This window comes from Ochotona curzoniae, unplaced genomic scaffold, assembly GCF_017591425.1.
Source record: "Ochotona curzoniae isolate NIBS_2020 unplaced genomic scaffold, NIBS_Ocur_1.0 scaffold_1037, whole genome shotgun sequence".
Lineage (NCBI taxonomy): Eukaryota > Metazoa > Chordata > Mammalia > Lagomorpha > Ochotonidae > Ochotona > Ochotona curzoniae.
In genome coordinates, this window is record NW_024467083.1 from 19,475,159 (window position 1) to 19,489,577 (window position 14,419).

The following is a 14,419-nucleotide window of genomic DNA, read 5'->3' on the forward strand; positions in this document are numbered from 1 at the left end:
ATTGTGGATTGTGCTACCCATTAATACAGAGTTGCAGGTGGCTTTCTCATATGCAGATTGTACCTCATTTGAAAATATTCCTAGTAGGATAGCTAGGTCATATAGTAGATCAATTTTCAGTTGTCTGAGCATCTTCCAAACCAACTTTCATAGTGGCTGCACTAGTCTATACTCCCACCAATAGTGAAATAGTGAACCCTTTTTCCCACATACTCACCAACAGCTGTTAGTTGATCTCTGTATGTAGGCCATTCTCACTGGAGTTTTTATCTTTATTTCCCTAATAGCTAGGGAGTTACACTGTAAGGGAGCTAGGAAGCCACTGGAAGATTGTGGCAGAAGGTGTGTGGACAGTGCCCTTTCTGTCCACTGAATTTAAGATTGAAATTCCGTTTCTCCTTCTTTCACTGCTGTGTTTTCTTTGCTTTTTCTCAACATGTGCCTCTAATACATTTTTATGTATTTATTTTTTAATTTTCTAACATCTTTCTCTAGAATTAATCTCCATGAAAATAAGGATTTCAGTTTACTGGCCTATTCCTCTCTTAAGCAGTGCCTGGCATATGATAACAATTTAGTAAGTATCTCAAAGGAATGGATGCTGGGGAGGGGATTTAAAAGAACTAGAAACTAACAAGTTGTCTGGGCGTTAGATAGGTAACATACATATGTGTAATACATATACACATATGCACATATGTTCTTGCATATATGCGTGTGCACACCACACACATTATCTCTGTTGTGAACAGTGTCTCAGTGTTGCAGGGTGAAGAATTAACATCTTGAAAGGATTATTATTGTTTTCTCAGGATCATGTCATTGGTAGTTACTATAACTCATATTCAAAACTGTACCTTTCTGGCTGCCTTTATAGCACAATGCTGCCTTGTGGAAAGCAGTCACAATGATGTGAGGGGGACGGCAAGGGTGAGGTTGTTGCTTAGCAGCCAGTTGTTACACCCTTCATTTTCTTTCTTGGTTGAAGTCCTCATAGAAAAGGAGCAGGTCCTGGAGATGACACATTGAGAGCACCAGGCTTGGTGAAAGTTCCCTTGAGGGACTTTTCTTGTACAGCTCTTATCAGAAAGCCACAACATGCAGACTAAGCCATCTGAAAACCTGCATGTCAACAGAATCACGACCCGGCAGCAGCACTGCTGGGTCTTCGACAAAGGTAACCATTTCTTGGGCTCTAGTCCCTGCATAAAAACTCATCTCTTCAAGATCAGTCAAATTATAAGAGGTGAGGTATGCCATGCTACACAGGGGTCCTGATCCTGGAAGGAAATAGGTAGGTGTGCCACTCACCAAGGCATAGACCCTGGTAGGTAGTGGCACCCATGCAAATAAACGGACAATTCTTCCTTATTGGTACAAAGATACTCTTGAAGGTTCCATAGCCTTGGACTTAGAAGTGAATAGACTGGAAGTTCACTGACAATTGTTAAATACCAAATCTATGTTAGTCACTCACTATACAAAATCTCTTTTAGCTGAATCTTAAATTTTCATGGGAGAAAAGAAATTACTAGTGTCATTTTGTAGATTAACCAAAGCATAGGTAGTGTAAGTAACTGCAACAAGGCCTTACAGCTAATGAGGCACAGAGCAAAACTTATTACCACCAGTTAGAGGGATTTTTAGGGCCTATCTTCATTGCTCTACCAACAGATGGGAGAGGCTAGTGTTTTAGGATACACGGAAAATGGAATTTGAAAAGTCTATATTCCTCCCCTTTATTTCCTTTATATGACTATATCTATCTTCCAGTGGGACTTTTATTCTTTGAATTAGGTATTCCAAACCCTGTTCAGACTCAAAGCTTGCCTTCCATAACAAATTATTTTATCACACAGTAAAGTTAAATTCATGGATAGCATAACTTACCTGTGTAATAATTTACTCATTTCATGATACAATTCCATAAGCTCTGAGATTTCCCCTCCCCCTTCTCAAATCACCTCTCTGTACTGATTTCCCTATGTTATTGCAGCAGTCTAGTCCTTCAAAAACAGTCATAAGTTCATCATGCTGCTATTTAAGTGTATCCTGACATTGTAGCTATAGACAGTGGCAGAAAGTTAGGTATCCTATTGTTAAGATATATTTAGTAGTTTCAATGGGAGTTCATATTTGATTTGGAAGTGGAGATGCATACTGCAATGTATGCAGTATGTACTGTGGGACACAGAGCAAGCTGTTCTTTATTCCACTGAGTAGTGCTGAGTATTCTTGCACCAATAACTGTGAGTCCATAACCATGTGATATGGATGGGCCCTGCTCTAGGTCCTTCCATGATGGCATGAATGATTCTAAGGTTTATAGTACTAAACGCACCAGCTGTAGCACTAGAAAATGTAAAGGAGTCCTTGTCCAGATCCCCTGGCTCAATACAGGGTGTGCATTTGCAAATGTGGTTCTGGAGAACAGTAAGATTCACTTAGGGTCTTCCCCAGGGCCCTTAGAGCGGGTTCAGGGGAATATTATATCTATAGTCACAGTCCCAGAGCTGTAGTTCCAGAACAGTAACTTTCCAGATGCCACAGGCAAGGTATAGGTTTTGCTTGGGATTATGCATTGAGCATGCAATACTGCAGTAGAAATAGAGTCCTCTCCATCCCTCACAGAGCAAGCACAGGTGTTTCTAGGATTTATAGATCCAGTGCAGTCAGTCCCAGAGCTGCATAATACAGTAGAGATCTGACCAAAGTTCCTTCTTCTTCTTACTCACTAGTATCTTCATGTCATCTTGAATGGCTTCCTTTAGCATTTCTCGTAAGATTGGATTGGTTGTGATAGCCTATTGGCTTTTGTTTTTCTGGAAATGTATTTCTCTCTCTCTCATGTCTGAATGACAGTTTTCCTGGATATAATTTCCCTGCCTGTAAATACTTTTATTTTCTTCATTACTCTGAAAGTCTCATCACCATTCCTCCTGGCATATACGATTTCAGTGATACTTTTCTTCCTTTTCACTCATTCTTTTTTATTCTTTAGCTTTTCTGCTCTTGGGATAAATCAGATACTCAATTTTTACTTAAGGTGATGGCACATATCAATCTCATAATTTTTTAATTATTTCATTTCCATTGCTTCTAAAATGCTCCATCATGTCATTTAAGAATTTGTTTTCTTGGGCCCGGCGCGATGGCACAGGTGGTAAGGTCCTCGCCTTGCACGCCCAGGATCCCATATAGGCGCCGGTTCTAATCCCGGCAGCCCCGCTTCCCATCCAGCTCCCTGCCTGTGGCCTGGGAAAGCAGTCGAGGACGGCTCAAAGCTTTGGGACCCTGCACCTGCGTGGGATACCTGGGAGAGTCTCCTGGCTTCGGATCGGCATAGCATCGGCCGTTGCGCTCACTTGGGGAGTGAATCATCAGACAGAAGATCTTCCTCTCTGTCTCTCCTCTCTGTGTATCCGCCTTTCCAATAAAAAATAAAAAATAAATTTAAAAAAAGAATTTGCTTTCTTTAACTTTATTTGAAAGACAAAAAGAGTTATTCTATCTGCTGGTTCACTCCACAATTGCAATAGCCAGAGCTGGACCAGGCCAAAACTAGGAGCTGAAAACTCGATCGTGACCTCTCATGTAGGTAGCAAGGAGCCAGGTACTTGAGCCATTGCTGCCTCCCAGAATGTGTATTAACAGGAAGTTGGAAGCACAAGGACAGCAGGAACTCAAACCCAGGCATTCTAACAGGCAATATGGGCATCCCAGGTGGCCTCGTCATCACCATGCCCAACATCCATCCCCATGTCAGTTAACTTCTTAAACATAATAGCTTTATCCTATGTGCTCAATTTGTCATTTCATCCAATACTTTTTTTAATTGGACAAATCCATTTAAAATATTAGTACAAAAACTTGAGTTTACTTTTTCCTGTTCAATTAGAAAACTATTAACAGAGAACATGGTTCTTTAGAGCAATTATTATGATAGTTCTTATAATTGCCTCAGAGATAGTCACATGAGAGAAGACAGCTGTCTTACCAAGCAGATTGCAACTATGGCCAGATGTGTGTCGAATGGGGGACTGCTAAATCCCTCAGATCTTTTTCAGAAGTGGCCACTGTATCAAACGTTGCCTAGACATTCCTCGATACTGTGCAGTCACCTACATGGGTTCCTCTCTATATGATCATCATCCAAATACTGACACTGCATTCTTCACATTCCTTATCACCACCTGAGATTCTGCACAAATGCCTCAATTTTATCATTACATAGTTGGTACCTACGGAGATACCTGTGACAGACAGACAATTCATCTTTGAAGTACTATGTTCAGGTTGTCTTTAACGAAAAAGTTGATGTATTTGACATCAAGCTGTGACTGAGCCTAATTCTGTTCTGTTAGTAACAAGAACAGGAGACTGGTGGTGTGTTTCTTTTTCCTTGAGAACATTGGGATCTTTATTGACTGCTGTTAGGGTTGACCTGTCTCATTCTTTCATCTTCTCACCACAGAGGCCAAGCATTTGCTTCATGGTCATATATTTCTCTGCCTTCTTCTACTTCTCTGTGTTCCCTCTGCAGTTCCACCATTCCCGCCAATGTCTCAAGCCAAATACAATTTTTTAAATTTTTAAAAAATTTTTACTCAAAAGTCAGAGTTACAAAGAGAGAAGGAAAGACAGAGATCTTCCAGTCACAATTTCACTCCCCCAAAGGCTTCAATGGCCGCAGCCAGGCCAGACCCGAGCTGTGTTTCCTCCCCTTCTCCCATGTGGGTGCAGGAGCACAAGCACTTAGACAGTCCTCTGCTGCTTTCCCAAGCCATAGCAGGGAGCGGGATCAGAAGTGGAGTAGTCAGGATTCGAACCCATACCCATGTGGGATGCCAGTGCCACAGGAGATTTCATCTGCTATGACTCAACACCAGCCCCCTCTAGCCAAGTACATTTTTTAAAGATTTTTTTATTTGAAAGACAGAAGGAGAGAAAGGGAAAAGAGAGAGAGAGAGAGAGAGAGAGAGAGAGAGAGATTTTTTCATCCACAGGTTCACTCTTCAAATGGCCATAATGGTGGGGATTGAGCTGATCCAAAACCAGGAGCCTTAAAGAGCTTCTTTCCAGGTCTCCCATGTGTGCAAAGGCCCAAGTGCCAAAGCCATCCTCTGCTGCTTTTCAGGGCCATAAGCTAAAAGTTGGATGGGAAATAGAGCATCCAGGACACAAACTAACATAGTATGCCACTGTACTAACCCTTACTGCAGTTATTTTTTTTCTTTTATTATTCCACGATACAATTCTATACGCTCTGGGATTTCCCTTCCTTCCTCCCCAAATTCCGCCCCCTGCCACCAGTTTCCCCTATGTCATTAAAATAGTATAGTCCTTCACAAGTCATAAGTCCATCATTCTGCTATTTAAGTGTATCCTGACATTGTAAGTATGGACACTGGCAAAGAGCCCAGCATCCTATTGTCAAGATATATTCAACAGTTTCATTGGGAGTCCATCTTTGTAAGTAGATATGCACACTGCATTGTGTCTTCACTTCTGTATATGATAATCTTTACTACACAGTTACTATACATCCCCATAAATAAAAAACCATAAAACAACACAGAGAAAAGTAGAAAATTTACAGCAGCATGAAGTTAAACAACATGTTACTGAACAACCAATGTGTCACTGAAGAAATGAACAAAATTAAAGACCTTCCTGAAGCAAACAATATTATTGTGTGATCTGTGAGTCAGGGAGGAAATTAATAGGAAAAGCAAAAACTTCTTTTGAATGAATGAAAGTAAAAACAAAAATATCAAATGCTCTGAGGTGTAGCAAAAACAATATGGAAAAGGCTACTGATCGAGTATTTTGCATGAAAGTTGCTTTATATCAGAGAGAATATATGATATTTGGCCTTTCCAGATTGACTTGTTTTACTGAGCATAATAACCTCTAGTTGGGACCAGTTTGTTGCAAATAGTAGAATAAAGTCACTTTTTGATGACTCCAATATCCAAATTTCCAAACGGTCAAATTCTACACTTTTTCATTTATTTTCTTTGGAGGATTGGTGGAGGGGATCAGTGGTTATTTTATGTTGAGGCATTTTGCTCATAAAAATTAGTTGAAGCTCTGAATGACGTTACTGTCAACAGATGATTTATTTCTTGCACGCATGAAGAATAGAAGCAGGAGAATGTCAGATTCAGGTCCCAGTTTACCTTCCACGCTAACATATATCCTACGGGACTACAGACAACAGCTCCAGTGTCTGGGTCTGCATCTCTCACATGGGAGGCCTAATGGTGTTCAAAGCCCCTGGCTTCAGCCAAACCAAATCCTGGTTGTTACATTTGGGGCATGAACGAGCAGACCGACAGAAGATATTCTCTCTCTCTCATTCTCTCTCATTCTCTCTCTTTAAAAATTTTTGTTTCCTGTTATTAAATGTAAGTGCAACCAATTATTTTTACAGAGACCAGTGAGACATTTCACTGTTAAAGGGGATATGGACCAACTCACCACGTGACTGCACTTCAGAATGTCTGCCCTCCCTACCCTGGGACCCGGAGCATCATCCTAACCACTTTTGACAAACAAGTTTCCATGAGTTCCCAAAAGATCATGAAGGTGCAAGGCCTTCTATTTGAGAAACTCTGCATTAGATTGATATAATACTGTCCCCTAAGACAGCCTGAGGTGTGTGTGGATCCCACAGAAATCTTTAAGAAGCCAACAGACCATAGGGACCAGTCGCACTCCATGCTGTGTTCTTATACCTGGACAACTCCTAGAGTCATCCTAACCCCTACGAAAGACAAGTTTATGCAAAGCAGTCAACACATATCAGACCTTCTCTCTCAAAGAATAATTGCCTTTTGAAAAGATAATTAAAAGAGAAGGAGAGGGCCCAGCACGATAACATAGCGGTTAAAGTCCTCGCCTTGCACTTGCCGGAATCCCATATAGGTGCCGGTTCTAATTCCGGCGGCCCTACTTCCCATCCAGCTCAATACTTGTGGCCCGGGGAAAGCAGTCCAGGATGGCTCAAAGCCTTGGGACCTTGCACCTATGTGGGAGACCCAGAAGAGGCTCCTGGCTCCTGGCTTCGGATTGGCTCAGCTCCAGCCGTTGCAGCCGCTTGGGGAGTGAATCATCAGATGGAAGATCTTCCTCTCTGTCTCTTCTCCTCTCTGTATATCTGCCTTTCCCATAAAAATAAATAAATCTTTAAAAAAGAGAAAGAGAAGGAGAACCACAGAGAGATCTTCCAGCCCCTGGTTCACTCCCCCAAAGAGCTGTAACGGCAGAGGCTGGGCTAGGAGTCCCGAATTCCAGGAAAGAGTTTGTAAAAAAAAAAAAAAAAGCCTCTTGTTAACAGTGAACCTCCCCAAAACCAGGCACGGAACTGCCTGGTAAATCCTGTTGTCTTAATCTTCTCCACGGCCCTACAAGCAAGCATTAACGCTCCCCGTTTTGCAATGAGGAAACTCCAGATCCAAGGTTTTGGCATGAGGAAATTCGGGATCCAACATTTAAGTGATTGCCCTAGATTTTAAAACTATTTAAGCCCTTTGATGATTGGGCAGCACGCCTACCATCCCACTCAGGCCTCTAATCCTATTAAAGCCTCGTGTCCCGCCCCCTACGTAGGGTTCAAGAGGGCAACTAACTAGATCTGGCTTAGGAATAGGTCTGTAGAGAGAGGCTCCACCTGGAACCAGCGGGTCAGTTGGGCTCTGGACACAGGACGTGGAGTTCTGCCCCGTGCGCCCTCACTGCGGCGGCAGCGTTTCGCATTTTCCCGGTCCCAGTAAGTCCGAGCCCCTGAGGCACTCTGATTACACGACGTTCCCTCTACGGCAGGGCCCAGGGCACTCTAAACGTTCCCACTACAAGCAGGGCCCAATTTCCAAACCCTCTACGCCAGGTCAGTTGCAGATTTCCAGAACCCGGAATGCTGCCCGCGTGCGCTCCACTCACTGCGCAGGCGCACTCCCCTTAGCGAGCGTCCCTCGTTCCCCTGGCAACTCAGTACACAAATGCTTCCCCAGAGGCGCGCGACGTGCTTCAGCAAAACTAGTGAGTCTGGACTCGAGACAGGGCGAGGGTTGGGAAAGCGGAAGACACAGCCGGAGCCCTCGGTGGGCATCTGTCTGGTTTGGGGAAGAGCACTTTTGCACGGGAATCTGTTCTGCTGCCCGCGGCAGCAAACAAGGAGTCTTCCATGACTCACGTGGCGTTTCTGGTTTCTTACCCTGTAGAGGTGGTGAAAAACTACTGTTTTGGAACATGTCAACAGAGGAAGCTCTTTCCTCACCATCATCCCCCAAACCGGCTGGGGAACAAGTTTCTCCCACTTCGGGGATCGCCCCACAGAGGGCCTGGAAGTTACACAACAGATGTGAGTACTCTGCCCTGCCTTAGGTGGGTCTGCAGTCCCTAGCTATCAACGGCTACCCAACCCCAGATCTAGGAGGTGGGCCCCAAAACAAGAGAGTATCAGGGTTTACAACTGGTTGGTCAAACTAGTGCCAAGCGTGAAGGACCATCGTAGGTGCCCCTAGCCCACTAAAAGCTAACCTTTTACCCTCAAGGCCACGAGCAGATGCCAGTTTCCCTCCCATTAGACTAAGTTTAGGCCACAGTTGCCTTCGAGCAGGTTGGCTCTGTGAGGCTCAGAAGACTAGATTCATAGACATGTCCAATGTCCTACCTGTCCAGCCACATCCCTTTGCAAAGTTACAGGTGTTACTTATGGGCTCTGAAGGAGTGAGGACAAGAAAGAACAGTGTCTTGCAGAGAAATTTAGGGTGGCTATGATGTTCTCTGACTATGTGTTCCTGCTTTTGGGTTTTGTTTTGAATAAACCACTCGAAGTGGTGTGGCTTGGCCTACAGCCTAACCAAGATCCCGACCAGCACAAAAGGGTATGCTTTTGGAGCCAGAACATCTGTGAGGTTCAAGCCAACTGAGAAGGTAATATGCTGGTTTTCAGTGCGAATATTGTTGACACGTGTGACTTAGCAAAGGACAAAGAGCCAGGAGGCTGCCTAAAAGAATATACTCTGAGATTCACAAAACATAGGCATTTAGGCAAAAGTTATTAGAAAGCCTCTTTGAAAAGCTTGGGTGTGAGTGCTACAACTGTGTGTGGTGTGCACATGTGTGTGGGTGTGTACCAGGGAGAGTGGAAAACTGAAGAAAGTGGGCCAAGATAGGTATCAAGAGACCTGATGTTAAAATCCTGTAAGCTGTGTTAATATCTATCGTATTGTGTCAGTTAAAAGACAAAATCCAACTTGTTCAAGCCTGGGTGCGGCTGGATGTCAAGGTTAAAATCTCCAATATAGAATCCACGTGTCAGGTGGACAATTTCCTGACACGGAGCCCTGAGAGAGGAAATGCTAGTTCTGAATATCTGAGAGGCCGGTGTCTACAACACACTGCCCTGCTTGTCTACCACCATGAGTACGTTTGTGCAGCCTTGGACAGCTGAATCATCCCCATATATTAGTTTTCTACTTTAGAGTAGCTTACTACAGTAGGGAGGAGCCTGCTACAGTAACCTACACCTTGAGGTGGCTGAACTATGAACAAGAGGAGGATGCTTCTGCTTTTTATTTTACCCTGAAAGGCTTTAACAAGGCTGTGTGTGTGTGTGTGTGTGTGTGTGTGTGTGTGTGTGTATGTGTACACTCACATATTGACCTTCTTTCTTGGACACAGGATATGAAACACTATCCTGGCATGTACCAGAAAATAAATATTCAAGAGGAAAAATACAAACAAGGTTTTGCTCCATTTAATGTCTTGATGCCTCGATTTGCAACCATTTCAAAGGATCCTTCTTATCCTGGGTATGCCTCCTCTTTCTGTGCACTCCAACACAAAGTGAAACAAACAAAAAAAATATGTAACAAAAAGATTGCATCAGAAGCATCTCAACTAGATGATAAAGACCACCTATCTTTAAATATTTGACCTTTTAATCTCCCAGATCTCTAGACTATCGCGTTGTAGAATCACAACGCTTCATTTAAAAACTATCTGTGGATTTTCCATGCATTTTTGTACAATAAACACATCACATAAGGCCCTTGATACCTTGGAGTATTTAGAGTCCAGACTAATGAGAACCAAACTATGCAATAAAATATTAATTGGTGGGGCTGGCACAATAGCCTAGTGGCTAAAGTCCTTGCCTTGCATGCACTAGGATCCCATATGGGCACCAGTACATGTCCTGGTGGCCCCACTTCCCATCCAGCTCCCTGCTTGTGGCCTGGGAAAGCAGTCAAGAACGGTACAAGGCCTTGGAATCCTGCACCCATGTGGGAGACCCGGAAGAGGCTCCTGGCTCCTGACTTTGGATCCGCTCAGCTCCAGCCATTGCAACTGCTTGGGGTGTGAATCACCAGATGGAAGATCTTCCTCTCTGTCTCTTCTCCTCTCTGTATATATGATCTTGCAATAAAAATTAAATAGATCTTTTTTTTTTAAAGATTTATTTTTTATTATTTTTTTTTTATTGGAAAGGCAGATATACAGAGAGGAGAGACAGAGAGGAAGATCTTCCGTCCGATGACTCACTCCCCAAGTGAGCGCAACGGGCCGATACTATGCCGATCCGAAGCCAGGAGCCTCTTTCGGGTCTCCCACGCGGGTGCAGGGTCCCAAAGCCTTGGGCCGTCCTCGACTGCTTTCCCAGGCCACAGGCAGGGAGCTGGAAGGGAAGCAGGGCTGCCGGGATTAGAACCGGCGCCCATATGGGATCCTGGGCGTGCAAGGCGAGGACCTTTAACCACTTGCGCCACCGCGCCGGGCCCTAAATAGATCTTTTTAAAAATTTAGAAAATTAAAGCATGAATTGGAATAAAGAGAATGACCTCAAATTTATTGGTTAAACTGTGACACTTCTGAGAATAAATGGATCCTCAGTAATTATACCAGGACGGTAGCCATTATCTAGAACTGTCACGGGCAAACCAGGAAGAGTTATAACCTGGTAATGTGCTATGAAAACAGTGGAAGAAGGCAGTGAAACAACAGGAAGTAATAGGCTGGCTGCAGGCTACATTAGCTAAGGTTGTCAAGGAAGATGTCTCTGAGGAAATTCCTCTCAATCTGAGCTTTGAAGTGCAAGGCTGAGCCAGCCCTGGGCAGAATAGGCTGAAGGAGTAGCACATGCCTAGCCTGTCAGTTGCCAAAGAATTTAGTGTGAGGAATAAAGTAAGAAAAGAGAGTGGTTAAGAGCGTGATGGTCAAGGGAGGAAATGAGGACAGAAGGAGGCAGAGAGCGGGGAAGGGACTTTACCTAAATGCTCGAAAGTCATTCAGGATGCATGGGATTGCAGGTAAGGGGTCAAGGTCTGTCCTTCACTGCAGAGACATCCAGCAATCAGAGTGTCAGTGTGTTTTTCTCAAGTTTGCAAAAAGGAAATTTGGTTTCCTGAGTCCTGACCTCCACACCCACTCTGTTTTCCCCATGTCTGCAACAAATTCAATGCCAGAAGACCAATGTTGCGAACAAAGACAATTCTAAAAATAACCCCGTTGTCTAGAAAATATAGTATGTTTTGCTTTGCTCTTCCTGGGCTGCAAATAGATTGTCACTGCACTTTTATCACCAATGCTGCACAATTTTACCACTGTTGTAGGCTTCTTTCATCTACCACCTCTTCTGGGATCTTGTAGTAGTTTCTCAGAAATATTTTTTAAGCTAGTCAATCTTTACTGCAACTTAATGTTTAATACTGATATCTAAAAAGAAGTACATGCACAGGCAAAAGAACCCCAGCTTTCCTAGCAGTCTGTTACTTTCCTGAGGGGTGAGACCTAGTTCAGGGACAGTTAGTGGAGGATTTGGTGTATGATTACCAGCTCATTCAGCATCATGTTCACATTGTTTCCAGCCCTGGCTCATACAACCCTGAGAAGAAGCCACCCCTCAAAGTTGCTTGGCCAATGCAGTTTGGGTCTCCAGACTGGACTCAAGTTCCATGTCTACAGAAAAGAACCCTGAAAACAGAGGTAAGAAGACTGGACTTGGCTAGCTCTATCTTGTGGTTTCATATATTTCAGGGATTCTTGACCAGGGGTCTGTGGATGAGCTGCAGGCAGAACTTGGACCACTGAATGATGGACACACATTTTGTTTTTGTTTTTGTCTGAGAATACGAGGGTCTTCATGGACAGCTAAACCATTTCATCAGACCTATGGAGGTATATGTGACTGAACAAAACTCACATTTTCTTATTTGATCTTCAAATATACTTTTGTGTTAGAAACCGAAGAAATGTGAGGACAGTGAGGCTTAGCTGGATTAAGGTTTTTAGGAAGATTGTGCAACTGGAACTCAGGCCTTGTGACTCCTACCATGGTGCTGTTTCTGTGCTACCACTTGAGTACTATGTCATTCTGGCTAAGAGCCTGGAATCTGGGAGCCAAACCTCCGGGGTTCAAATACTAGCTCTAGTACTTCTTTGTTAGGACATTTGGGGCATGTTCCTGAATTTTTTTGAGCTTCAGCTTTGTTTGCCATAACATAGATATAATACTAGAACCAACATGAAGCTATGAAGATTGAGATAATGTAAAAAAGCATTTAATACCTGGAAACATAATAAAGATATAATGCTAGCCACCAGGATTCCAACAATACCTGCTTTTTTTAGTGGGACTTTGGATTAATTCTACAAATATTTAGTCAATGCCCTAATGTGTACCCATCATTGAGCTTGTGCCTATGGGTAGCATTCAAGAATTAAACAGACTCTATCTTTAGGAAACCCACCAACTTCCTGCAGATTTACCAAGTAGCAATGAATTCCCAGCATGATCTACACCCTAGTAAGAAGGAAACGGCAGGTGTGCATACACATGCATTAAGAGAATTGCTGAGGCTTGGTTGCTGTGGGGCCGGGGCTCAGCTGGACCATACAGCTCTAGCGGGCAGTCCTGTTGTGTACAGCCAGGAAGACCAGAGCAGAGGGTCCTGTGAGACGCCGGACTGAGACAATCTTCTTTCGTTGCAGCTGTCCACAGACAAAGAGTTCAGGAAGCATCGGAGCCGAGTGGCCTACCTAAGCCTATACTACAATTGAGGAGTGCTGACTGTGTCACATGCTCCTCTTGACCGCATACTCTCCAGGAGCGAGGGCAGAGCTGCTCTTCTCTCAGCACCACAGGAGCCCGCTTGTCTGCCGGAGTGGGGCCCAAGAAGGGGCAAAGGGCTCATAACTACTGTATGTGAGCATAAAGACTAGTTCAGAGTATTTTCTCTTCATTGGTATTTTGTGATGTTGCATACCAATGTGGTTGGGTCTGGGACTTCCTATTGAGTGCTCAGTTTGGGTATTTACTGAAATATTTGTGGGCCCTGACCCTAGGAATAATTCCCAGACACGTGTTTTATATATTCTGTCATTAAGGGTCATCATCAGAAGCTGATGCATATGAAGTATTTGATGAGGTTGAGGTTCATTGGATACAGAGGAAACTTGAAGGCAGATTAACATATGTATGTTTTAGGAGCTTTTCCAAGTGTTTTGATTTCCCTGGCTTGGAATAAAAAGATACTAATTAGATCACCTGTCCTAGATTGACATAAATCTCACAGAAACAGCACTTCCTCTTTCCTATCACCTGATCTGCTTGATCTGTGGGCCACCTTGTGTATTGAGTTTCTGCTTTGTGTTGGGCAGAGTGGTTAGTACTGGGGATAAAGCAAGACTCAGATTTGTTTACTTGACTATCTTCTTGGCTCTGATAAAAAAAAAAAAGTGTACGGAAGGCTCCTAGGGACAGGGGCAGCTAGTAGATTCTGTCTGCCTCCGTTTGAGTGAGCCCCAGGACACTTACAGGATAGCCTGGGGGAATTTTAGAATCCATAATAGCCGCACTCTTTATGCAGAAACTCTAGCAACTCTGATAAAACTCCAAGTGTAATTTGTTCAAGATTGGCACTATGTGTGCACTAACTCATCTTTTGACATAAAGGTCTTTTAGTATCCACTTAGTCATTTAGAAATATGTATATATTTAAGTGGCAAGGATATATGCATTTGGATGCCAAAGAATGGCAAGCTTCCAGTGACCCCAGAGGATCTGTAGCTGGCTGTATCATCAGGGCACCCCGTGGTGGGTATCAGCTGGAGGAAGGAACATGAAGAGGCAAGACCCTGTGGGTAAACACTGAGGGCCCTAATTCCTTAAGGGCCAACTCAGTGAAGGGCAGAACAGTCAGTGTTAGGAATCAAATTAGAATGTGAAGATAATGATAAACATACCTCAAGCTAAAAACCTGGTATGTAAGTTTATTTTAATCTGATGACTTAATGATTTCCGTTATCTTGTTTAGAGTTCATGACTTCAGCCAGGCTTAACTCATATCACCTCTCCCACACCTCCTTCCTTTTTCTCCTTTGGATCTGTACACATGCATGTTTCTCAGAG

General features: G+C 43.5%; 1 protein-coding gene across 1 annotated transcript; it reads left to right on the forward strand.

Annotated features, from left to right (window-relative positions):
* Positions 1 to 962: 962 nt before the first annotated feature.
* Positions 963 to 13,237, forward strand: PIFO (primary cilia formation). The gene is made up of 6 exons (XM_040998838.1): positions 963 to 1,177; positions 8,226 to 8,365; positions 8,842 to 8,940; positions 9,691 to 9,821; positions 11,877 to 11,994; positions 13,000 to 13,237. Exons 1-6 carry the CDS (start codon positions 1,099 to 1,101, stop codon positions 13,066 to 13,068), a joined length of 636 nt encoding a protein of 211 aa, XP_040854772.1. The 5' UTR covers positions 963 to 1,098; the 3' UTR covers positions 13,069 to 13,237.
* Positions 13,238 to 14,419: the final 1,182 nt, after the last annotated feature.

Coding starts and splice junctions, on each gene's coding strand:
- PIFO (XM_040998838.1), top strand. CDS start 1,099: ATGCAGACTAAGCCATCTGAAAACCTGCATGTCAACAGAATCACGACC. Junction 8,941..9,690: donor GGTTCAAGCCAACTGAGAAG/GTAATATGCTGG, acceptor TCTTGGACACAG/GATATGAAACACTATCCTGG. Junction 11,995..12,999: donor AAAGAACCCTGAAAACAGAG/GTAAGAAGACTG, acceptor CTTTCGTTGCAG/CTGTCCACAGACAAAGAGTT.